The sequence below is a fragment of the Pongo abelii genome, chromosome X, assembly GCF_028885655.2.
Source record: "Pongo abelii isolate AG06213 chromosome X, NHGRI_mPonAbe1-v2.0_pri, whole genome shotgun sequence".
NCBI classification, from domain to species: Eukaryota; Metazoa; Chordata; class Mammalia; order Primates; family Hominidae; genus Pongo; species Pongo abelii.
The window spans coordinates 79,369,568-79,396,354 of record NC_072008.2 but is presented as its reverse complement, the minus strand read 5'-3'; the positions used below and the strand labels follow the sequence as shown (position 1 = coordinate 79,396,354).

At 47.7% G+C, this 26,787-nt stretch overlaps 1 protein-coding gene across 1 annotated transcript in view; it reads right to left on the bottom strand.

Moving 5' to 3' along the window:
* Positions 1-23,296, bottom strand: part of SLC16A2 (solute carrier family 16 member 2) — a 110,353-nt gene extending 87,057 nt beyond the window's left edge. The window contains exon 1 of the mRNA XM_002831815.6: positions 21,770-23,296. Within this exon, the coding sequence (XP_002831861.3) occupies positions 21,770-22,421 (652 nt within the window). The 5' untranslated portion in view covers positions 22,422-23,296. The remainder of the gene's footprint in view (positions 1-21,769) is intronic.
* Positions 23,297-26,787: the final 3,491 nt, after the last annotated feature.

Below are 26,787 nucleotides of genomic sequence, written 5' to 3'. Positions count from 1 at the left end.
TCACCTCGTCTTTACAGCAAACAGTGGAGGCGGACAGGACATAAGCTAGGCTGGGCAAATTTGCATTATTGTGTATACGGAAGGGCAGTCAGGCAGCAGGGAATATTAACAATAACAACTCCTCCTTTTTGAACAGTACTTTAGGGCTCACCAAGTATTTCCAGGTCATTCTCTCATTTGATCTTCAAAACAAGCAACAGAAATCTCCTAGATGTTTTTTCTATATATTTTTCCCACTTAACCCTGTGTCAAACTTTAAAAAACAGGCTGGTCTTTACAAATGAGAGAACTGAGGTTCAGGGCAGTAAAGCACCTTTCCCAAAGTCAGGGAGGGAGGGAGATAGTGGTAAAATTTGCAGATAGTGGTAGAATCCAAGCTTTCGGATTCCCTGTGGCATGCTCCTTCCCCTGTAACAAATAACAAGGGTAGAGGAGTCAGGGGCAGGATATGGTGCCAGGACAGCCAGGGTTGAAGAGGGAGGCAGTATGGAGAGGGAATACAGAGAGCATGAGGATGAGAGAGGATAAAGAATGAGTGGTTTTTTTATCTGAACCACAGCCGCTTCCCCGTATTAATTTTCTAAGTGCTACTCAGGGGTCTCCCAGGGAAACTCCTTTCCCTCAGATGTTGCCTCCACAAGCAACTTAGCTTATTCCAGACCCTGAGCAGTGCTCTGCTGGAGCCAGCCTAATACCACCACCTCCTCCTGCCCCTGCCCCCAGACACACATGCACACACATACACACCTGGTACCAGACTCTGGATAATATTACTCTGTGAGCCAAACTGCCTTCCTCTTCTGCTCAAGATGCAGAAGGGGATAGAAAATCCATCAGCAGCTTCCAAGAGGAAAAGGTATGATGGGGCGGGCAGGGAAGGAAATATTCATCTCAGCCCACCCAGGAGGGCTGTGGACAATGCAGAATCAAGTTTAGCCTCTGTCTGCAACTCCTCCTAGCTCTATCATGCACTCAGAGAAGGATGCACACAAACACAGGCACAATCACACAATGAATGGAGTGGCTTCCCTGGGCCCATCTTGCAGGAATTTCTTATTTGCCAATTTAAGTAGATATTTCCTGTTTTTCTCAGGAGGGAGAGAGTTACAGGGCCCAGGCCTAGAACCCAGAGCACTTTCTGGATACTGTTACAGAAAGTACCTCACCTGAGACCTGGGGCCAGGAGTGAGGCAGCTGAGTCAGAGCCCCGGGCCAACTCAGCCCGAGCTGACTGGGGGTCATTCACCCGCTCTTTTTCTGCACCACACATGGAGAGAGCCTAGTGGGGAGGAGAGAATGGCAGGTTACAGCCAAGGGACCCAAGGCTGCTTGAGTTCATGGGGAGGGATTACCATAGAGTTGCTGACCTCTGGAATGTCAAAGCTCGAAGGGGCCTTAGGAATCATCTAGATATGGAATCAGATATCCACAGAGGAGCAGGGAAGAGATGACCCTAGGCTTGAGAGTCACAGGTCTGTATTTGAATCCTGGATCTACTGTGAATACTAGCACTTGACCTTGGATGAGTCACTTAACATTTCTGTTCCTCAATACTCTAATGTGTGAAAAAAAAAAAAGGAGGAATATCCCCTCATAAAGCTATTTTGAGGCCTAAGTGAGACAATCCATGGAAACATTTTAGCATAATATCTAGCATGCAGTAGGCTCTCAATAATTTCTTTTAGTCAAGCAGAGTTAAGACTGAATTCTCACTTCCCCACTCCTAGCTGTTTTACTTTGAGCAAGCCACTTCACTTCTTGGAGTGTCTTTTTTTTTTTGACGAAGTCTCCCTCTATTGCCCAGGATGGAGTGCAGTGGCACAATCTCAGCTCACTGCCACCTCCGCCTCCTGGGTTCAAGTGATTCTCCTGCCTCAGCCTCCCGAATAGCTGGGACTACAGGCGTGTGCCACCACGCCTGGCTAATGTTTTTGTATTTTTAGTAGAGACGGGCTTTCACCATATTGGCCAGGCTGGTCTCGAACTCCTGACCTCATGATCCACCCGCCTTGGCCTCCCAAAGTGCTGGGATTACAGGTGTGAGCCACTGCGCCTGGCCCTCTTGGAGTGTCTTAATGGGACTAATCCTACTTCACAGGGCTATTGTAAGGATTCAATGAAATAATTAATACATGTAAAAGTCTAACATCATATTAGGTACATAGGAAATGCTCAATAAATATTGGCTGAAACTGAACTGGTATATCACTAGGACATGAGACCTGGACTGTTTTCTCAGAGCTATGCTGCAGCACCCCACACTCTTTTGTCTCATCTTTTGTGTGACTGGTCAGACAAATGGGTACAGCCTAAACAGAGGTTCAAGCAAGATGAATTTGTTCAGATGAGAAATGAACAGTGGTTTTGGATTTTAGCTTCATTAGCAATGGGCTACCCTAACTTGCATGACCAATTCCTCGGCCAACGCTAATGAGGCTAATGGCTGCCACCCACCCTTCTCCTGGGGGCACAAATTCTCATTTCTTTTTTTTTTTTTTTTGAGACGGAGTTTCACTCTTGCTGCTCAGGCTGGAGTGCAATGGCATGATCTCGGCTCATGGCAACCTCTGCCTCCTGGGTTCAAGCGATTCTCCTGCCTCAGCCTCCCGAGTAGCTGGGATTACAGGAATGCTCCACCACGTCTGGCTAATTTTGTGTTTTTAGTAGAGACGGGGTTTCTCCATGTTGGTCAGGCTGGTCTTCAACTCCCAACCTCAGGTGATCCGCCCGCCTTGGCCTCCCAAAGTGCTGAGATTACAGGCATGAGTCATGGCACCCGGCTGCAAATTCCCATTTCAACAGCCAGCCCTGACACTCCTGGGGCATCTCTAGCCATTTCCCCTGCCCCAGAACCTGAAGTGATAAGGGCAGGTACAGGAAGATCAGAGACTGGGGGTGAGGGGGAGGCTTTCCTGTGTCTTATTGCCCAGTCTGGGGACACTTTCAGCTTATGTCTGGCCTGCATCCTGTGAAGGCCTCTAGTGGATCTCTAATAGAGATCAAGGTTTGTCTCCAAGACAAACCACATCTCTAGGTGGTGGTGTTGGTGAGGTGGGGAGTTGAACATATTCAAAGCCCTGGAAAGTTTCCACTGCTGGACATGGTCATTCAGGGAGACAGGCCTAGTGGATCAGCCATTTGTCAAATCTCCTTCTGCTCAAGTCTAGGCCTACGACACCTCAAGCTTACTCTTAGGCAGCTCCCTCACCCCACCTTGACAAGCACCCATTGTTTGCAGAAACCTTAAATAAATACTGGGCTTTTATTCCAATGCATGGATTAGCAGCTGGTTCCCAATCAGGATTATTGTGACTGCTGCTAGTATACTCTCAATCACTGTCAAGCAAATTGTAAAAGTGTGTAGGTCCCTGCCTGGTGCGGTGGCTCATGCCTGTATTCCCAGCACTTTGGGAGGCCAAGGCAGGTGGATTACCTTGAGGTCAGGAGTTCGAGACCAGCCTGGCCAACAAGGTGAAACCCCGTCTCTACTAAAAATACAAAAATTAGCCGGGCATGGTGGCGGACGCCTGTAATCCCAGCTATTTGGGAGGCTGAGGCAGGAGAATGGCGTGAACCAGGGAGGCGGAGCTTGCAGTGAGCCGAGATCGTGCCACTGCACTCTAGCCTGGGCGACAGAGACAGACTCCGTCTAAAAAAAAAAAAAAATCCAGGAGGCGGAGCTTGCAGTGAGCCGAGATGGCGCCACTGCACTCCAGCCTGGGCGACAGAGACAGACTCCCTCTCAAAAAATACAAAGTGTGTAGGTCTCATTACACATGCCTTTTTCCTCACATGTAAAATGAAGTGGTTGTCTATGTGATTGCTCTTTGAAAGTTAAGGAGTTCACAACTCAGTGAACCAGAGGTCAGACCTGACTCTACCCTATCCATGCTCATGCATGCGTGTGCACACACACACACACACACACACACAAACCCACACAAACACACACCCTCATTTATTCTTACCACATCCATGTTCACGTCCACACACATCCACATCTACATTCATGCCCATAGTTACACACAGTTGGATATACTTACAATCCCACTCACACACATACATACTTTCACAGCTTTGACACAAACACATACACACAATACACAAAACCACACACCACAATTGACTCTCTCTCTCTCTTCTCTTCTGAAGTTGACCAGGAAATAAACACACTTGGCTAAGAGCTCCATTACATATTTATGTACAGCAGCAAAAAAAAAAAAAAAAAAAAAAAGGAATTTATATTCAGAGTAAACAATCTCCAGTACCAAGGCTGAAAAGGCTGAATAATCTCCCTGCCCTACTCTCTACTGCCCAAACCAACACACACACATATACACACACACAAACAAAACAGGCCTGGTGGTGCATGTCTGTAGTCCCAGCTACACAAGGAGGCTGAGGTGGAAGAATCACCCGAGCCCAGGTGATCAAGGCTGCAGTGAACCATGATCACACCTCTGCACTCCAGCCTGGGCAACAGAGTGAGGCCCTGTCTCAAAAAAAAAGAAAGAAAGGAAGAAAGGAAGGAAGGAAGGGAGGGAGAGTGAAAGAGAGAAGAAAGAATGAAAGAAAGAAGAAAGAAAGAAAGAAAGAAAGAAAGAAAGAAAGAAAGAAAGAAAGAAAGAAAGAAAGAAAGAAAGAAAGGAGTGAGCAAGCCAGAGAGAGAGAGAGAGAATGAGAGAGAGAGCTTGATTCAACTTCAACTTCATTTAGGCTCTGTGACTAATTTTCATTAGGCATGCTGCCCAATTTCTTTTAGCTTTGGGGCATGTGGGCCAGTAACTATTTTTGTGGCTGGATTAACTACGTTTTGAAAAAAGTCTGAAAATGCTGTCAGCTCTTTGCAAACATGGCTATAAATATGCTGTGCAGGCTAGAGTCGTAGTGCTATTCAAAGAGCAACTGGACAAGGATCCCTGTTCTCCAGACATGTGTATGTCACATACTGCAGCTTGAATTTTTGCAGCAGCTGTGCTACTCTGCAAACAAGGTGGAGACAGAGAAGAAGCCTCAGCAAGGGCAAAAGGGACATTATCAGTATCAAGTGGAGGAATTTACAAACAGGGCCTTTGTCAGACCCCTGGAAAACTGGATTATCTAGGGAGAAGCTGAAGGGTATGGTATGCTCACCTGTACAGCTATGAGGCTGTAGATGTACACACATATGCATGCACACACTTACAGAGATACATATACATTTGCTTGTGTGGGTGTATATGTGTGAGAGAAGGAGAAAGTATATCCATGTGGATAAATGTGTATGTGTATGCACTTTTAATTGTCTATGTCATGAGTTCAGGTTTAAGGTCAGATGTATGTGTAGTTTTGTACATATAAGTGGTTGCTTATACATGTGTGCATCATGGGTGGTATATCAATCTGGCTATACATGCATAAGCACATGTGCAAGTCTATAGATAAACTTATGTATGTGGTAATCATGATGATAATTCAAAGCTGTTTTCAAAGGGCTTTCACATCCATCTTTCCATTTGAACCTTATCGTAAGACTGTGAGGTAGGGATTATGATGCTCCCACTACCCCTTTTTTACAGATAGGAAGTGAAGCTCAGGCTTGGTCAAGATTGTAGATCAGGTAAATGGCAAATCCAGGACTCTAACACTGGTCTGTCTGTTATAAGATCCTGTGCCTTACCCTATACCACAAAGCATGTGGAAAAGCGAGGCAAAGGAGAGTTGAACTTTGGGGTCTTCTTTATGACTTCCCACTCCAAGGCTATCTTTTCCTTTAGTGCTAAAAACAGATTCCATTTTTAAAAAGAGAGCCTCAAGGCAAATGTTAGTCTCTGTTGAGCTATGGCCTGGAAAGTAGCCTTTAGGTTGGGTGGTCTTACCTGGATATAATAACCAGATCCACTCATGGGACACAGATGAGCCATTGCCTTCTTGAGCAAGTGATACGCTGGAGCCCATAGGTGTGTGATGAGGGTGGGGGTCCTGTGATTAGGAGCTGGAACAATAGGTTTTTTACCTCCCTATTCTCTCTTCTGGCTGCCTGTGGATCTATCTATCTTCTCTTCCTAAAAGCTGCAGGCTCTCAACATCTGGTCTGACCGGTTTCACCTGAGCTTTCCATGTTTGAGATATTCTGTGAGGAAGGCAGCAAATAAACCTGTCTGGAGTCCTGCTGACCTCCCTTATCCAGGCCACCAGGTCCCTGCAGCTGTTTGGCCGGGAGATCTAAGGAAACCTTGCTTTTGGCTAGTTTTTCTATAGGCAAAATATCTAGGGTAAGGCAAAAAACACTGGCTCTTGGAACATAAAACTGTGCTGTTCACCATTTGGATGGTTAGAACCTGGCCAAGATGTGTAGGGTAATGAAGATACTGATAGTGACTCCAAGTTTTCCGGGAACACTGACCTGAAGTCCTTGAACAAGTTAGGGCTCAGGGAAGGAGCTTGATCTCCTCGTCATGTGGAGGCAAAAGAGCCTCACACATTCCTCTTCTGTATCATGATCATGCTCAGTCATCTGATCTTGTCACTACAACTTTAACTTGCTAATGTTTAGAGCTTCCTGCAGGGGGACTTATTTGGACTTCCAGGCATTTGTCCTTCTCTTCCCCTGGCCCCAGAAGATAAACCATCCTTCCAAGTAACAGGATGGGAGGTCCCAACCGGCAAGGAGGTCACGAGGCTTGGCAGGTTAAGCTCTCAGAAGCTGGGACACAGGGCACCCCACTGTGGATGGAGCAGCTTGGGTTCAAAACTGTTCTTTGTGAATGTGTAGCCCCCTCTTAGTCATTGGTTCCCTCCAGAGCATAGGGAGGAGCATACAGGCTGGCGTGGCCAGTACAGGATTATCCAATAAATGGATGAGCATGAGCTTAGGGCACCAGTGAAGCAGGACCACCATCAAATGAGAAAAACGTAGATTTAATTATTTCCGAATTTGGCCATCAGTAAACCAGTATTTAGAACCTCTGAAGGTCTTAATCTGGTCCTAGGTGTGGCCAACATCAGAACAGCCTAGAAGGTACCTTGATAAGCAACCCCTAACTCCCTAAATTTCTGACTGGGTAATACTGAGCTCCTTTGGGTTCACTTGGGGGTCATACTTGCTCTCTGAAACCCAGCTGTATAGATGCATGAGCTGTAGTCTACTCAGTAGATAATAAGAATAGGAAACATTTACATAGTACTTTGCATATGCCAGGCACTGTTCTAAGCTAGCTAGCTAGAGATACATATATAGACATAGATATCAACTCATTTAACAACCCTACATGGTATGTACTCTTGCTATCTTCCTGTTACAAATGAGGAAATAGAGGCACAGAGAGTTTAAGTGCCTTACCACAACATACAGCTAGTGAATGGTGGAGCCAGGATTAATGCAGACAGTGTGGCTCACTCAAGTGGGCTCCATGAAACGGGGACTTTCAATAGTATCTTACCCATAAGGCACAAACCCCTTTTTAAAAGTAAAACCAACGTCTTAGAAAAGTGATCTTAAAGTGGAGATTATTAAAGAGATTTCCAGAGATATTGACTCAGCATATTACAATCTGTCCTACCAAATATTAGCTTCGCATTGAGATTCTTGCTCACTTGTGCGTGCGTGCACACACACACACACACACACTTTCTTTTTCCCCTCTCTTGGATAGAATTCTCCAAGGATATAGGATAGAGACTATGAGATAGATACCCTTTCCAAAACTCACCTTTGCTCAAATTTGAGAGGATCTGTTTTCCATTTTCATCAGAGAAGTTCTCTTCCACTCACAACCTCACCACTCTCCATCACCCTCAGCTCCTTGTCAGGAAGTTCCCAAAGCCTCCTTGGTTTACAGATACCATTGGTTCTAAGTGTCATTAAGTCTCTGGGAAGTTCAACTTTCTCAATGCATAAGTGGAGAAATTTGAAATTGAGAAAGGGGAAGGGACTTGGCAGGGTCAGAAAGACAGCCAGTAACAGAGCCAGAACCAGAACCCAGGTCTCCTCACTGTTAGTCCAGTGCTCTTTCTTGATCCCAGCCAGCAGGCATTATTTATGTCCAGATCCTTCCTTTCATGAGCCCCTGAACTTTTAGACTCTCAGTTCTTTGTTTCTTCATACTATAGTGCTTCTTACCCATACACTTAAACTTTAAGCTGCTACTAAGTTTAGGAAAATTTTTATTCCACCTTTCAGGTAGCTTCTACATTTCTTCCCCTATAGAACATGGAATTGGGAGGCCTCGGTTGTAGTCCCAGATCCACTAAATATATATATATATTATATATATATATATATAAAATATATATATATGCATATACATATATATTAGAGATGGGATCTTGCTCTTTTGTCCAGGCTAGGGTGCAGTGGCATCATTAGAACTCACTGCAGCCTCCAACTCCTGGGCTTAATCTGCTAAATATTAAATGTATTACCTCAGGGCACTCACTTGCCCTCAATGAAAATGCTGTCCGTTTTCTGCAACTGTAAAGTGGGAATATGAATCTCTATACAGTCCTTCACTGCAGTGAACTTTTCCCTAAGTAATACAAACCACGTTGACTTTTCATTTCCCAGAAACTCCCAACATAGCACTTGATGTGACCAAAGATATTGGCACATGATGAAATTCAACTGGGTATTTTATTTCATAACTGCCTCTGTTGCAAGTATCAATGTAAACTAAGATGTAGGGCTGGGCGCGGTGGCTCACGCCTGTAATCTCAGCACTTTGGGAGGCTGAGGCGGGCGGATCACAAGGTCAGGAGTTCAAGACCAGCCTGACCAACATGGTGAAACCCCGTCTCTACTAAAAAAAAATACAAAAATTAGCTGGGCATGGTGGCATGTGCCTGTAATCCTGGCTATTTGGGAGGCTGAGGCAGGAGAATCACTTGAACCTGGGAGGCGGAGGTTGCAGTGAGCCGAGAAGCCGAGATTGCGCCACTGCACTCCAGCCTGGGTGACAGAGCGAGACTCTGTCTCAAAAAAAAAAAAAGAAAACTAAGATGTAAACTACAATGCCCACACACACAGGGGATTATTATCATTCAATATTCTTCCCTCTCCTAGGGCTTATGGGATCTGGGGACCTGTTTGGGACACAGAGTGAGGGGTTGAGGGCTGCTGCTACTTATGCTCTTCTTTTCCTTGGACCTCCTAGAAATGCACTTGGGCGGCTGACATGGAAGAGCAGGTGGTGGGGGCTGAGTGGGCTGTGCCACAAACCATCTGTAGGCACCTCATTCTGTGGCCCAGTGCCCAAACATTCCCCCTCCCCGTGTCCTTCTCCCCAAATGTCCTCAGTATTTTCCTCTCCTCCTGCCCCTCCACCCCACCTGCTGGGTAAGGCCTAATGGGGAACAGTGACTCACCAGGCTGCCAGAGGGCAAAGACCCAGAATCCAAGAAACAGCCCAACTGTCCAATTCTCAGCCCCCACTCTGCCACTGCCCAATCCTCCACTTAGCTAAACCCTATTTCAAATTCCAATTCTATCAGGGCCTTGATTCCTCCTGCCCTCACAATCATTTCTCTTTTTCTACATCACCACACGAAAATTGCATTCAATGTAATATACACACTTTTTTTAAAACTACTTAGCACAACTGTAGTTGTTTGGTGTGTTATGTCTTCTCAAAGGAATCATACACTTTTTGAGGGACCCTTTTCCTTCTCTGGTGCATCCAAGGTCCAGTCTAACATAGGTCAAAGACCTATTGACTTGAATTCAACCAATATTAATTGAATTGGAGGTGGAAGGTATAGGGAGGGCTCGTAAGCAGGGAGAGCACAAACACTTATTGAACACTTAGTACGTGCCAGGCTGTATGCTAGATGTTTTACACGCCTCATCTCATTTAATCTCCACACCAGCAATGACAGGTGGTATTATTATACTTATTTTATGTATGAGAAAACTCAGGCTCCAAGAAGCTTTAAAACTTTGTCAAGGCAAGTCATGTGGAAAGTAATCTGAATCTAGCACTGTTTGACACTAAAGCCCCATAGTCAAAGGTTAGTAGCAGTCTGAATGTAAGGTGTTGATTAAATAGATTGTGATACGGCCATAAAAGGGAATATGGTTCAATCATTTTAAAAAAATGAAGACTTTATGAACTTAATGTACCAAGATATAGTTCGAAGTATGAAAAGCAAAGTGGAGGATAAGGTGGATGGTAGCCTACCATTTGTACTTTACAAGTAGGGCATACCACATGTTCTTATAAGTGGGAGCTAAACATTGAATACACATGATCATAAAGATGGGAACAATCGACATTGGGGATCACTAGACAGGGGAGGGAGGGGTGCATGGGCTGAAGGACCACTTGTTGGGTACCATGCTTACGGCTTGGGTGATAGGATCATTAAGACCCCATGCCTCAGCGCCACAAAATTTACCCACGTAAGAAATCTGCACGGGTACCTTTTTTTTTTTTTTTTTTTTTGAGACAGAGTCTCGCTGTGTTGCCAAGGCTGGAGTGCAGTGGCACAGTCTTGGCTCACTGCAGCCTCCGCTTCCTGGGTTCAAGCAATTCTCCTGCCTCAGCCTCCCAAGTAGCTGGGATTATAGGTGCACACCACTGCACCCAGCTAATTTTTATATTTTTGGTAGAGACGGGATTTCACCATTTTGGCCAGGCTGGTCTTGAACTCCTGACCTCAAGTGATCCACCCACCTCGGCCTCTCAAAGTGCTGGGATTACAGGTGTGAGCCACCATGCCTGGCCTGTGTGCTCTTTAATCTATAGTAAAAGTTGAAAGTGTTAAGGGTAGGGTATACACACACACACACGTGCACACACACAATTGCTTGTACATATACAGAGTATCTCTGAAGGGACACAACAGATAACACTGGTGGCCTTTAGGGAGGGAAACAGGGTGGCTGGGAGATAGGAGTGGGAAAGAGACTTTTCACCATCACACCTTTTGAATTTTGTCTCCATCTCTTTCCACAAAGTAGTGCCTGGGGATTGACTTTGAAAAGTTCAGGGAGAGAGAAAGGGGAGAAGAATGCCAGTGATTGAGCTGGGGAACACCTAATGTGACAGCAGCCTACCCCTTATTCTCCAGTCCTCTGACAAACCAACCTCCACTATAAGCGTCTACTCACAATGCTGATTAAAGTCACATCTTTCCAGGTCTCAGTTTTTCACCTTAAGATGGGAACCAGAGGGAGTAAGATTATGTGATTTCCAAAATGCCTTCCAGATCAGAAGGCATTTAAATTACTGAAAATCAATATGGTGAGTCCTAGTATATTTGAAATCTTAGTCTTAAAGAAGGGTTTAGGAATTTTGTTTTGTTGTTTGCAACAAAAAAGCAAAACATTTTTTGTTCTGATTTGCCTACTAGCTGGTCTTAATGAAAACTCCCTTAGTGGCCATTGAAATGCTTAATCAAAACTGCTTTTGCAATCCTTCTTTGTGAAGGCCACAATCCTGTGGCCTCTGTTTTCTGGGGCTATCCTGTTCAGAACACAAGGAAACTGGCCCACTCCAAAGCTGAATACAAAGGAGCAAAGCTCCTTCTATGCTTGATGTCCCCTAGCCCAGACCTTCTGACCCTAAATATCCCTTTCCTTATTCTTCGTTACCTGCAGGAGAACAGAGGCTCTGTGAGAGACCCTCGGGAGGAAGTGACACCCTAACTCCACCCCACCATCTGCCCCCAACCCGTAGCAACTCCTACTAAAAAAACTCAGTCCTTGACTTGTAGGGAGGTTTGTGAGCTCCTGCCAAGTGCTGTAAATATTTCAACATGCCTTGCTTCCTTGAATGTATATGACCTAGGATCTGGCCCCTCCTCTCCCTGGGCTCTCAGAGAACTGAGGAACAAAGAAAACACAGCTAGTATTTAGCTACAGGACACAGAGGTCAAACTGCAGAAGAACACAGTGGGTAGATGGAAAAGATGGAGTGGGAAGGTGGGAGACGGGGAGGAAATACTTAGAGAAACATTTAGAGAAATGGATGGGGACTCTCTTTTTAGAGGCTGGAAAAGGATAATAATAATAATAACAACCGCTTCATAATTTACAAAGATCTTTCGCATACTCACACTTTCATTTGACCCTTCATAGTCTTATTAAAGTAGATACTGTTTGTCTTATTTTGTAGATAAGAATACTGAAGCCCAGAAAGTTATGTGACTTGTTCAGGGCTAAAGAACTAAGAAGAGACAGTTTCTTTTTCAACTTTTATTTTAGTTTCAGGTGTACATGTACAGGTTGCATGTTGCTGAGGTTTGGTGTACGATGATCCTGTCACCCAGCTAGTGAGTATGGTACCTGATGGGTAGTTTGTAAATTCTCATCCCCTTCCCACCCTTCCCCATCTAGTAGTCTCCAGTGTCTATTGTTCCCATCTTTATGTCCATGTATACTCAATGTTTAGCTCTCACTTATAAGTGAGAACATGTGGTTTTTGGTTTTCTGTTTGTTAATTCGCTTAGGATAATGGTCTCTGGCTGCATCCATGTTGTATCCATGTTGTTGCAAAGGACATAATTTCATTCTTTTTATGACTGCATAATATTTCATGGTGTATATCTACCACATTTGGTTTATCTGATCCACCATCAATGAGCACCTAGGTTGATTCCATGTCTTTGCTACTGTAAATAGTGCTGCAATGAACATACACAAGCATGTGTCATTTTTGGTAGAATGATTTGTTTTCCTTTGGCTATGTACCCAATAATGGGATTGCTGGGTCAAACGGTAGTTCTATTTTAAATTCTTTGAGAAATCTCCAAACTGAGGCTGGGTGCACTGCCACACGCCTGTAATCCCAGCACTTTGGGAGGCCAAGGAGGGCCAATGGCTTGAGTCCAAGAGTTCGAGATCAGCCTGGGCAACATGAAGAAACCCCATCTCTACAAAAAATACAAAAATTAGCTGGGTGTGGTCATGTGCACCTGTAGTCCCAGCAACTTGGGAGGCCGAGGTGGGAAGATCCCTTGAGTCTGGGAGGTCAAGGCTGCAATGAGCCACGATCGTGCCAGTGCACTCCAGCCTGGGTAACAGTGAGATGCTGTCTCAAAACAACAACAACAACAACAAACTCCAAACCGTTTCCAGCTGAACTAATTCACATTTCCACCAACAGTGTATAAGTGTTCCTTTTTCTATACAACCTTACCAGTACTTGTTATTTTTTTACTTTTTAATAATAGCCATTCTGACTGGTGTGAGATGGTATCTCATTGCGGTTTTGATTTGCATTTTGAAGAGAAAGTTTCTATGGACCTTTTGGACTCAAGAATTATGACCCTTTGCATACAGACCTGGGTAGAGTAAAATGCGTAGTTAGAAGAGTATGCCATGTATCATGAGACTATCAATCTTTTGATTTATTAACCACTTCTTGGTCATCTCTTTTTATCCTTGAGTCGTAAGGATGCCGGAAGGTACAGGAATGAAAAACTGCAACTCCCCTGGTAGTTGCCCCCTACACCTTCACTAGGTCTTAGGTGAGGTCTAAAATCAGGAGTTCTAAACTCAGACTGTCTGGGTCCAAATCCTGGCTCAGCCATTATCTGCTATGAGTTTGAGCAAGTTACTTAATTTGTGTGCTTCTCTTCATCTGTGAAATAGAGGAAATAATGGTACCTACCTCATAAGGTTGTTGAGAATTAAAATGAGTTGATACATGTAAAGCGCTTAGTATAGTGCCTCACACAGACTTAATTGCTAAATGTAAAATAAATGTTGGCAATTATTATTACTATTACTACCACCACTATTATTATACTTATTAGGGTGCGTATTAGGCAGATGTAAGGAGGTAAATGTCAACGAAACTCCACCGTGGAATGCAGCAGAGCAGCCATCATTAGGCTGTGTGCTTCACATTTTTTTCCCCAGTAGCAGGGAAGGCTTATGAGAAGTCATCTCTATTCTTCTACCTGGTCTCCCCTAGCATTAGTGACAGCTCCACACAAGGGACATGGGCCGTGAACAAAGGAAGAGCTCTTTTCTTTGTGAGAAGCTCAGTGACCTGAACAAGTCACTGAACCTGTGACCTCAGTCTCATAAGCACCATGTTCTAAGTAACTGTGCTAATTGGCTTGAACAGACATCACACACCCTGCTGTACACACATACACATAGGTCTGGACACATGAGTGCATGCATATATCCTTCCAGTCTGGATAAGCGGGTGGGTGAGGAGATCCATGGGTTAAGTTGAGGAAAAAGATGGTGTGGGCATTGCTTGTTTGGCAACATTTCCCTTTCTTTTCCCCTTCAGCCGTGTAAAAGCAGAAGAGTAACTAAACTGGGAGCTTCACTCCCCCACCTCCACCCTCCCTGAAGGCACTTTTTTTTTTTGAGACAGGGTCTCACTTGTCACCCAGGCTGGAGTGCAGTGGTATGATCATGGCTCATTGCAACGTCAACCGCCTTGGCTCAAGAGATCCTAATATCTCAGCCTTCCAAGTACCTGTGACCACAGGCATGTGCCACTATGCCAGCCTAGTTTTTAAAAATTTTTTTTGTAGAGACGGGGTATCCCTATGTTGCCCAGGCTGGCCTCAAACTCCTGGGCTCAAGTGTTCCTCCTGCCTCAGCCTCCGAAAATGCTGGGATTAGAGGCTTGAGCCACTGGGCCTGGCCTACTTTTTTCTTTTTCTTTCTTTTTGTTTTTGAGACAGGTGCAGTGGTGTGATAATGGCTCACTGTAGCCTCAACCTCCTGGGCTGGAGCAATCTTCCTGTAAAGGCACTTTTGACTCTAGTTAGGACTTAAGTGTCTGTCTTCTCCCTTCTCTGACCCCTCTACAACTAATTGTGCAGCAGTTTTGGCAAGAAAATAGATGTCAGTGGCTCAAAATAGAATGAACCAGAAACACGGAAGCTACCAAAAACCAATATGAAATCTCTGGAAGTTCAGCTGGCCCAGGAGATGGGGGACAATGATAGTCAGGATTTGAAAAGAAAGGAATACAAGTAACAAGGACATTTGTTGAATATTATTGAGTAAGACTTTCTACAATACTGTCTTCTGAGCTGGGTTATTAGGGCTATGGAAAGAGGTGTAGAAGTGACAAAAAGGGTGTCATAGCAGCTATCTTAATGCAAAAATCCAGAGGTGATGGCTTCCACACTCTTGAGTGCTCCATCGAAAGTCACCCTTCACCCAGAAAGTGGAAAGTAAGAGAGGAAAGGAAGGGGAAAGGGGGAAGGGAGGCCTCTGTAGGATGTGTAGGAGTGGGCCTGTGAGTCTGGCAGGAGTTGGGCCTATACAACATCCCAAACTCCAGTTGTTCCTCTAACTGAGCAGTAGGAAGAAAAAGAAGAGAGGGAACAATACTGGGAAAAAAGGGTATGGCACATATAGCAAATGTGATAAAAAATGCACTGTGAAAGTAGGAGACGCTGAGAAAATATGTGATTAGGACAGCCAATTTCATCCCTTCTCCCACCAATGCTGGAAACTGGAGCAAAGTAAAGGATAAAAGAGGGTGAGATTCCTAGGGTGAAGAGGCTGCACTTCCTCAAGCCACCCAAACAGGCCACATTCCCCATCCACAAGGAGGTGTCAAGCGGTTTCACATTATCTACCACAGCACCCAACTTCAGGCAGGTGATGAAATCTCTCTAGGTTTAGTCTTCTGTCACCCCTAAAGCCAGAGAGAGCTGGGGTTGCCTAAACCCGCTTCCCAGTAATCTTTGAATACTGGGAGAGATACAGGAGGATGAAGGGAGAAAGAAACTTGCAATAAAGTTTCCCAGCCCCACTGCTGGGGAGTTGCAAATGGGTCCAGCTCAAGAGGTACAACCCAGGCTGGCCATACTCTTTTCATCACCCTCGCCTAGCAAGCTTCTTAGACTGGTTCCTTTGCACTAGTATAGCATAATCTTTACAGAAGCCTCTGGTACACCTAATTCCATGAACAGATGGGAAATGACTTATTTCAGATGGAATATTCATAATCTATGGCTTAGGGTTTAGGGTATGGGTGTGTGTGTGTGTGTACGCGCGTCTGTGTGTGCACGCGCGCCTGTGTGTGCACGCGCGCCTGTGTGTGCATGCGTGCACGCGCATGTGCACGTGTGTATATGTGTAGAACAAAGCCTTTTCTCTAGGGTTCATTCATTCAATCTCAAGTGAGACAACTCCTTTCAAGACAGGAAATCCCACTCCGTCGTTCACACAATCTGAAAAGAATAGTTTTTATCTTTTCAAAATGCAACAAAACCATAAAATGAGGCTGGTGGGAAAAGCAGTGCATCTTCCTGGGAAACTGGTCTGCTCAAAAGGTTGAGATGGCATCCTTTATATACTTCTACAAATGTTGACAGTCCAGATACTTGTTTACTCCTCATGGGCTGGAGGCAATACTGTCAATGACTTCCAAGGAAAAGGAAAGAGAGCTCTGTGCCTACTACTTCTGTAGGCACACTCTCAGCTAAGCCCTGACGCTGCAGTTGACCAGGGATTGTGGACATCTAATGGGCCTTCTCCAGGATCACGGTAGCAACCCTCCCCAACCCCACCACAGCAGGATCCAGGCAGTGGCCCTGAGGCAGCTATCAAAACACCCTGTTTGAAGACCTCTGAAGGGAACCTCATTTAGGAATCCGTTTCCTCTGCTAGCTGGAAGTAACAGCAAACCAAGGTCACACTGACTATGCATTTCTGAGAAATAAGACTGTGCTGTGGGAAATTAAATTTCAGAAGCGGGTCCAAACTGAGGCTTGAGGAAATGTTTATAATTTAATACTTTTGAGGAACAGGTTCAAATGCTGGAAAACAGCAGCATACAGACCCACCCTGCTTGCCTGCCAAATCGAGGGAGTTCTCTTGGAGACTCAGCTCTATACCAATCAGGACACTCTGGAAGAAGCAGCTCCACATGCAGGGTTGCCCTTACATACTGGGTAAAAAGGAGTGGGTAATTTCTAAACACATCTATACCCATGGGCAGTCCCATAGTCTTTAAATACAAATGACGTGGGGAAATGATGTATATATGGCTTTTCCTTGCTTTCCCAATCTTCTCCCAACCCATCCTCACTGTCATTCAGGCAGCTTAACAAACTTTTATTTACTTAAACGAGTCAAAATGTATGACATATGAATAGTAAAGAATAAGATATCACATAATTTTAGAAGGATAGAATGGTAGGGCTAGAAAGTTTATTTAGTAAAACCCTCTCATTTTATAGATAGATAAACTGACATACAGAGAGGTGAAGTGCCTGTCCAAAGTCACAGAATAAGTTAGGGGCACAAGTTGTCTAAGTCACAGTTACTGCCTAGCTGGTTATCACTGAGACTGCCAGCTTTGGGGAGTCCAGATTTGGCCCTGGGTCTTGCTTTTTTAGACTTAGAATGAGCATTTGAGGCCACTGGACAGTGATCCAGGCATCCAGCCTCAACCAGCTACGCCAACTCAAACAAGCATCCTCCTGGTTGGCCTCCAAATGACCCAACCTCTTATTCTCATCCCTTTCAGTATCAGTCATGGTCATAGTTCAAGATCCCGTTTGATTGGAAAGGGGGTAGGGGAATGACTTGAGAGATGCCTGGCCAAGGGCTGTGTGGCTTGAAGCACCACAGCAGGCGCTAAGCCAACCTGATCTAGCTCTGCTGGACAGTAGTCAAGAGCCTTCAGCTGAAGTCAAGAGACTGGAAGATTTGCTCAAAGTATACTTTGCTCCTGAAGTCAGCAATTTAGTGTTACAGTCCAGTGAGACACTGAACCAAGCAATGAAAACCCCTAAGGTGAGAAGGAGAAAGAGCCTACTCTACTTGGCCCCACCCAACCTTGGGACTCTTGGTTCACCCAAAGGCAGAGTGTATCATTCTTCCCCATGCCTAGAAAATTCTGTTTCCATCAGAGTGGACCATCAGCCTGAACTATCTTGTGCCTAGTAGTGAACCTTCCTGACCATTGTCCCTTTCTCTGGTGATGAGAGCCTCAGCCTTGACCCGCCTTGGGAGCTTACAAGGACCATGCTTATAAACTGCCCAGTAAAAAAAAATGCCTTCCATATTTTATGGCTCAATGGTGGACCGGCAGTCAAGTTTTACTCTGGAGTACTTTTAAAAAGACTTAAGCATAGAGCCAATGTTAGCAACTCTGGCTTGTTCTGCCTTGTCCTCTGAACTCCCAACCCTAACCCTATTGCAGGTCCAACTCACTTAGGGTCCCAATATTGAGCTGGGGCCTACAATCAATGGTGTCTTGCTTCTCTTTACCCTCTTTCCTCCAAAAGGCTTCCCTACCACCCCAGGAAGCTATGCTTCAGCCTTTACTTTCCACAGAATTGCCTGGTTGCCTCCTGTCCTGTCTGCTGTTTGGTCTGGGTTGGGGAACTCCCAAATTTCCCATGATCTTGGCAAGAAATACAGGCTCATTTCCCTCCTGATCTTCTCCCTTTTTTCACTAAACCAGACTTTGATCACTTGCCTCCCTCTCAGGAACCTTTTGCCTGCCAATCCACCCAAGCCTAGGACCCAGGGAAAGTTGGCTTTCCTCCAAAACTGGTGAAGAGAGGGGATAAGATATACAGCTGGTGACATCACAAAACTGTATACATCAAAGGGTCCACAAAAACTGTACATTGCATGCTCTAGTAAGGCCTGAATCCCATATCCCTTCTAACTTCTGTGGCTTTTTCCCATGCCCAGAGGCACTCTGATGTGGAGCTGTTCCTCAAACATCAAAACTACCTTTCTTCCCAGCTACTTGGGAGGCTGAGGCAGTAGGACTGCTCGAGGACAGGAGTTTGAGACCAGCCTGGGCAACATAGCAAAAGTCTGTTTTTAAAAAAATAAATAAATAAATAAAAATTAGCCAGGTGTGGTGGCGCATGCCTGTAGTTCTAGCTACTTGAGAGGCTCAGGTGGGAGGATTGCTTGTGCCCAGGAGTTTGAGGGTGTCGTGAAATATGACTGTGCCACTGCACTCCAACCTGGGCAACAGAGCAAGATCCCATCTCCAATAAAGTATAAAAAACTACCTTTCTGTGGGGCTTCCTCACAACAATCCCAATCATCTGCAGGACCTTCCACCCATTAAGCCAATCAACACAGCTTTAGGTCTGTGAAGATATTAGGCCTAGTCAAAGAGAAATTGGGTTACGAGGTGCCTCCAAACACCAAATTCATAGACTCTTAGAGATGGAAGTCATGTCAGATATTAATAAAAATGGACAATGCACCAAATTCCTTGAGCGTGGGGGTGTACATTCTGTTTCTCCCAGATTGGCTATTAGACAAATACTGGCTGATAAAAATGATACAAACTTCTATTAGCTTCTTCTATCCCTTTGAGACACCAGTGCTGTGGCACAGATGGCTGGGAAATTTTGAGTAAACAGCAGAAAGTGTCTGCAGGCAAAGACATTCAGAATCTCAGGATCTGAATGGTTGCTTGGGAAAGTTGAAGGGCTCAAGAAAGGTAGTACTGAGGATGAGATTTTCTAGGAGCTCCATAATGTGGTGGTAGGGTGTTCCTGACTTTTCCAAAATAAAAACTGTGGTGTCCCTGAGAACCTCTAGTATCAAAAATAATGTCAGTGAGTTCAAGATACACCACAGCAAGGACCCAAGCCAAAGTATTCTGAGACCCTAGGGACATACCAAATTCCTTTCTGTTTCTTCCTGACCTATACTCACTATAATTTAAACCAGTGACCTCAGCCCCTCAGTGAACCTGGTCTGTGTCAGAGTATCCACTAGCCACACCTCTGCATAGCCCACTGCACCCCCCACCACCACCCCCACCCTCTAGCTGCACTGTGAGGTCTTGACCGGAAAGTCCCAGCCAGCCCTCCCCCTGAGTCCCCTATGATCACCTACTTTGAAGTCTGTTCCCCAGCAGTGAGCCTCTTCCTGGTAAAATAGTGGTTTTTCCAAGTTTTATTATACACTCCTAAGATCACAGCTCTAGGCCTCCTCACACCATATAAATGCCAGAGCCTAGCTTCAGCCTAGCCTCTACTGCTTATCATCAAGGTTCACTCAGACTTTGCCACTCACTGATCCTGAAGGCCAACAGCCTGCCTTCAACCACAGGGCAATGCTCAGCAGGTGCCCTTGGAGGTAACCTTGGCAACAGCATGAGTCCCTACACTGCCTGCTTTCCCAGGAGCCCTTGAACTTCATCAAAGCAGGGAAAAAGGTGGTCGCAGGGGTGACTGTGGCAGCCATCTTCCCCGCAGAAGTTGCTCAACACTGTCCCAGGACCCCTCCACTGCAGCATCACAGTGGGCCTGGGTAGTCAAGAGGCTTCCTTTGACAGCCACTGACGCACTATCTTCAATGGGGCCTGCACACTGCTGCTGCTCCAATGGATCACAAGGTCTGAGACACCAAGATCCCCAAAGCCCCTTCTGCCAGGGAAGTCCAGCAAAGCTGCAAACTAAAACCACAAGTCCTCGGTTGAAATTGGTGGGAGAGGGCCCAGGGAATCCACAGGTGGACACTCCAGAATTCAAGGTTTCTATGTTCACTTAATAATTCCCAGGTCCCCTCAAATGGCAGCAGAAATATGTGGGGGTTGGAGGTTGGCGAGAGGAGGGAACTCCTCAGTCCCAGGGCAACACTGCGAAAAGCCACATATTCTCAGTTGTGAACTTGGGTCTGGTGGCAAGAGTCGAGCTGTCCTGAGGAGCCACGAGAGAGAGCAAGCCTTGCCAGAGAGGGCATCCCAATCCCCCGTCTTCGTCTGAATCCCTCACCAGAACTGCTGAGGGATTTCCCCTGCGGCTTTGCTGGGAAAGCGAGATGGTTCCTCTGACTTCTCCCAGCTCACAGGCGGCCTCAATGAGAAGAGCGCACACGCCTGGGGTCTTGCGTCCACTGGCCTGGAGAGCGAGGGCTATGCCCCCCAACTCTGTCTGAGATCAAGTCAGCTCCAGGCGAAAGCTGGAGTGGCGGGTCTGGCATTAAGGCTGTAGGCCGAACGAGGCACCCCACCGGTAGCAGAGAAGCGCGGGGTGCCCGGGAAGGCAGGGCTGAGGTTGGGGGCGGTGCGGAGTGAGCAGCAGGGCCCAGCCTGCCTGCGGCCTCACGCCTCTCTGGCAGGAGACTGCGGAGACCGCCTCCCCGCCTGCTTTGGGGCTCGGCTCATAGGGCACGGAGATCCATTCACTCGCGCGGGGCGGCAGAGGACTGCCGGGCCCAGCTGGGCCGTAACGGCGGCGGCCAGAGACGCACTCACACCCCGACTCTAACTCCCTCCCTCCCTTTCTCTCCTGCAGACACGCACGCCTGCCATGTGTTTGACTCTTCGCTCATAGTCATCAGGATTCCTAAAGTGTTTTTAACAGAAAACACCTCCGCTTCCCCAAAGGAACCAGGGGGCTGCTGCGGAGATCGGCGGTACAGTGCTTCTCTCAGAGCCCGCCCCGCCTCTCAACTCTCTCCTCTCCTCATGACTTCTCCCCACCTCCAAAAAAAAAAAAAAAAAAAAAAAAAAAAAGTCTTGCAAATATTTTCCCCCAGCACACACGGGCAAAGGTACCTTAAACCCGAAAGGTGCATTTAGATTTGTCCCAGGGCAAAAAAAAGTCCATTGCTTGCCAAGGATCAATGAATGTCCCAGTTCGTACCCCCGGGACGCCTTGCACCTAGTCTCCCCAGTCGAGGCTGCCCAAAGCCCCGCAACCCGCGCCCTAAGAGAGCCACGGGAAAGGGGCAAGGGGCAAGGGGTAAGGGGTAAGGGGAGGAGTCGGAGAGGCGCGTTGGAGCGGCGCCTCGGACCGGGAGGTATGGGGTCGGTGGCAGCGGGAGCGGCCACCCTTGCCCAAAATGCCAAGTGGGGCGTGCGGGGCCACTCACCTGCTTGGAACTCCACTTGGCGATTTTTTTCCTTTTCCTCCTCTAGCAGCATGGAGTAGAGGATCCCGACAGAGTTATGGATGCCGAAGATGGAGCCGTTGCACCAGGTGGCAGCGAACACCACCACCCAGCCGAAGCCACCTTCGGGAGGCTGGAAACCGCGCGCGGTGCCGCGGGTCTCTACCGTAGGCGTGGGCTCGGGTTCGTGCACCCGCTCGGACTCGAACTCCAGCTCCGGCAGGGGTGCGGGGTCCGGTAGGGGCTGGGGCTCCGGCTGGGGCTCGGGCGGGGGCACTGGCACGGGCTCGGGCTCAGGCTCCGGCTCAGGCTCCGGCTCTGGGCTACCCACCGGCTCCTGCTGTTCCTGGTCTGCCTCCTGCCAGGGCCCCTTTGCTTCCTCGCTCGCCTGGCTTTGCAGCGCCATCGCGGCGGGGGGACTGTGGCTGCTTGGGCCAGAGGAGCCGCTGTGTGGCTGGTACTTGTTTCTGCTGCTGCAGCTGCTGCTGCTCGGAGGGCTGCTGCTGCCGCTGCCGCTGCCGCTGCCTCCTCCTCCAGGCTCCGCGCCCCAGCTGGCCAGCCCGTCCCGCGACAGACGGTCCCTCGAGCCCTCTCCTCCCCCTCCCACGTCCAACCCCCCTCCTCCTCTCCCCATGTCATCTCTCTCTCCTCCCCCTCCTCCACACCCCCCACCTCTTCCTCCCTCAACAGGCAGCCGCTACAGCCTCGCTCTTCTCTCCAGCCCTTCCTCCTCCTTTTACTCGCCTACCTACTCCAGCCGCCACTGCCTCCCCCAGCTCCCTTCCCAAACTACTGAACCCTGTTCTTGCCCGGATGCCCGTTAGAGGAAAAGTTAAAATGGAAAAAAGGGAGCACAAACTATCCTGTTCTCCTGCCCTCTTTTCCCCGCAGGCTCTAGAACCGACATTGATCAACCCCGAGCCTCGGGAAGACCCCTCCTGTTCTTTGCTCCCATTCCCTCCTTCCTCACAAGCAGCCCGCAACTGAGGTGGCCCCGGGGACCCTAGGACGACAGCTGGCCCGCGAGGAACCCCACCCTGCCCTCAGGAGCTCCCATGTCCCTCCTTGGACTTGAGGAGGACGACCCGAGGGGACGGCCTGGGCCTCGGACAGCGGGTGGACACAATCTTCTCGAGCCCGAGGACTCGGCCCCCCGCGGTCCTGCGCACCCCCGGGAGTCTCCCCCTGCCCCCGCCCTTCCCGGCAAATCCCTGGCGGCCTGGGAGGGGAGGAGGCGGCCATGCAGCGAGGCCCGCCCCTCCGGGCAGTCAATCAGGGCTTTGTTTGCGCCAACCTGGAGCCCGGAGGAGCCGCAGAGGGCCCGGTCTGGGCCGGGCCAGGGCCGAGTGTGGGCCAGGAGCCGGGCCAGGAAGGGAGGGAGGTGGCACCAGTGGGGGCCGGGCCCGGGCCCAGGCCCAGTCGGGAGCCGAAGCTCAGTTCAAGCTCCTCCCGACTCTCTGTCCCGGACTGGGGAGGGACGAGTTGGAGTCGGGTCCAGCCGTCAGTTTGGGCTTGGGCTGCCCCGCCCCCGATATCTCGGCTGAGCTGGTCCCTCAGGCCTCGGCGGCGGCTTTTCAGGTGCTGGAGACTCAGCTGAGCTGCAAGCGGACGGATGTCTTCCCAGCACCCACCGCCCCCTTCCGCCCACCTCAGGCATGCAGACATGGGAGTCCCACTGTATGTCGCAGACTGAGGCCCCAGCCCCGCTGAGGGTAAGGGAGAGTTTGTTCCCCAGGAAGCGCGCCGGGTCAGGGAGAAGGAAAGGTGGGGGATCTGTCTTTCTGGTGGCCGGGCACTCAGCAGGGGTGCCCAGGGGTGCCCAGGGGTGCCCAGCCTCAGCCCTCGGGGCCCGCTCGGCGATACCGGGAAGCTCTGCCTCCCCTAAGGGTCTGCGCGTCTAATGCACTAAACGTGAAGTCGTGGTGTTGTTACCAAGCTACTCGGCTTCCACGAGCGGGCGGGCGAGTGGCAAGACCTCTCTACCCTGCATCTCATTAACCCTCCTGATAAGTGAATGACTGCATAGCCAGAGGTGATGCAGCTCCGGGGCTGCGTGGCTGCGCTAGATGCCTGTAAATACAGTCATTAAGCACCTGAGGGCTGGCCGAGCTGGGTGGAAGGATATAGACGTCCTGAGGGGCTTGCAGTGCCATATGAGAGGAATCAGCCAAATTCACAAATCACAGGGCCACGCCACTCAGCAGGGAAGGCATTGCCCTAATAGAGCACGTCCCTTATTGCCCTAAGGTTTATTATTACCTGCTTTTTTGCACGAAAACTGAGGCTCAACAAGGTCGAGGCATTTATTAGCCTAAGATCATGGGCCAAGTCAAAGACAAGCTAGAATTCAAGGCAGGTCTCCATATAACGAAGCTTCATGCTCCCTGTGTTTCACCAAAAAAGTCTAGGATTTGAGGCTCCCTGGGAGAAGACAGAGGAGGGAAGGCAGGATCTGGCTGAACTATCACAGTGGGCTTCTGGAAGAGGTGATGTTCAAGATGGGCCTGGAATTTTTTTTTTTTCTTTTTGAAACAGTCTCGCTCTGTAGCCCAGGCTGGAGTACAGTGGCGCGATCTCGGCTCACTGCAACCTCTGATCCCTGGTTCAAGCGATCCTTCTGCCTCAGCCTCCCGAGTAGCTGGGATTACAGTCGTGCGCCACCACGCCCGCTAAGTTTTGTATTTTTAGTAGAGATGGGGTTTCACCATGTTGGCCAGGCTGGTTTCAAACTCCTGACCTCAAATGATCCACCCGCCTCGGCCTCCCAAAGTGTTGGGATTACAGGCATGAGCCACCATTCCTGCAAGGCCTGGAATGTTGAGTAGGATTTTAAAAGGCCAAGGGTGGGTGAAGGTGGTCCCCTACATCAGAGCATGCTTTGAGCTGAAAGCACAGAGCTATAGACTCTACTCACAGAAAGAGGGAAACGAAGGCTAATCAGGCCAGAAAGTTAATATGTATGCCGTCTGCCTCTCCTAGGAAACATTTACATTTTAATAAAAATCCATAATGCTTCAGCTACGAGGAGTGACAAGTCATGGACACTATGGGTACGGGGGCTTAAGGTCTGCTTTTTAGTCAGGGGTCTCACCATACATATGACCACCTGTTGCCCCAGGAGAACACTAGTTTGGTTTCCACTTGCAGGGAACCTGATTGAAGAAGACCCTAAAAATAGTTATTTCCCACCCCAGAACTAGGAATAGACCCTGGAATCTTGCACCCATCTAGATTCTTACTATCTTGAATTCTACTTCCCTCATCGTTTAAACTGGTTTTTAGATCACTGGAATGAGAGTACGGGTGGGTGATGACCCTCACTGAGAATCTCCTGTGAATCTAGCACTGTGCTAGGCCCTTTATATATGAGATCTTATGTAATCTTCATAACATTACTATAAGATTGGGATGATTTGTTCCCATTTTATAAATGAGGAAACAGAGGCTCCAAGAGGCTAAGTTACTTGTTTTAAGTCTGCAAAGCTAGTAAGAGGTAGAACAGGGATCTTTGCTCATTTGTGTGAGTTTCAAAGTATGTGCCCCACCCAGAAGACAGAATTATGTAACTGCCATTTCACCATTCTAGTAACATATGCAGTACTACCATTTCTCCCCTCTTTAGAAGGTACTTTATAATGGCTAAATCGCTGGCATCAGGAGACCAGGGTTTTAACCTTGGTTCTACCACTGCATGCCTGTATGATCCTAAGCAATTTCTTTTCCCTTTCTGAGCCTCAGTTTATCTGCAAACTACTTTGCAGAGTTATTAAATGCCATGCTAAGAGGTAAAGGCTTTATTTTTGATATATAATACAAGATCACCACTGTTTTGAATAGGAGAGTAACATCAGAACTGCATCTTAGAAAGAATATTGTGGTGACAGTTTAGATCAGGGGTCTCCAACCCCCGGGCCACAGACTGATACCAAGTCCATGGCCTGTTAGGAACCAGGCCACACAGCAGGAGGTGAGCGGCAGGCGAGTGAGCATTACCACCTGAGCTCTGCCTCCTGTCAGATCTGCCGCAGCATTAGATTCTCATAGGAGTGCGAACCCTATTGTGAATTGCGCATGCAAGGGATCTAGGCTGTGCATTCCTTATGAGAATCTAACTAATGCTTGATGATCTGAGGTGGAACGGTTTCATCCTGAAACCATCCCCCTCAACCCCTGTCCCGTGGAAAAATTGTCTCCCACAAAACCAGTCCCTGATGCCAAAAATGTTGGTGACTGCCGGTTTAGATGATGGCATGGAAAGATAAGATGTAAGGAAATGAACCAAGAGACTAAGTCAAAAAAAAATTGTTGATGATCTGGAACAGGCACAGTGGCTCATGCCTGTAATCCCAGCACTTTGGGAGACCGAGGCGGGCAGATCACTTGAGGTCAGGAGTTCGAGACCAACCTGGCCAACATAGTGAAACCCCATCTCTACCAAAATTACAAAAATTAGCTGGGAGTGGTGGAGGCTGAGGCAGGAGAATGGCTTAAACCCAGGAGGGAGAGGTTTCAGTGAGCCGAGATCGAGCCACTGCACTCCGGCCTGAATGACAGAGTGAGACTCTGTCTCAAAAACAGAAGAAAAAAGGTGATCATCTGAAATAGGGCGCTGACTATGGAGATGGAGACAAAGGGATATCTCTGTCAATCATTGTTATGGTAGAGTTGATAGAACAGATTTGTGTAACGAGAGAAAGGGAAGAAACTGACATTTCTTGCTTGAGTAAAGGAAAGTATGGTATAGTGTTAATGGAGATTGGGAATTAGGAGCTGAATCAGGTTTGAAGTGCCTGTGGCTTCCTGTCTCTTTCCCCTTGGCCCCCAAACAATCCTGTCAATTATAGCTCTAAAATACGATTTTAATCACGACACTCCTCTACTTTACAAATCTTCAATGACTGTCCATTTGACTTTCAAGTTTAAATTCCTCAGCCAGGCATGAAAGGTCCTTTGTGGTTTGGGACCAGCCTCATTTGTTCATTCATTCATTCATTCTTCAT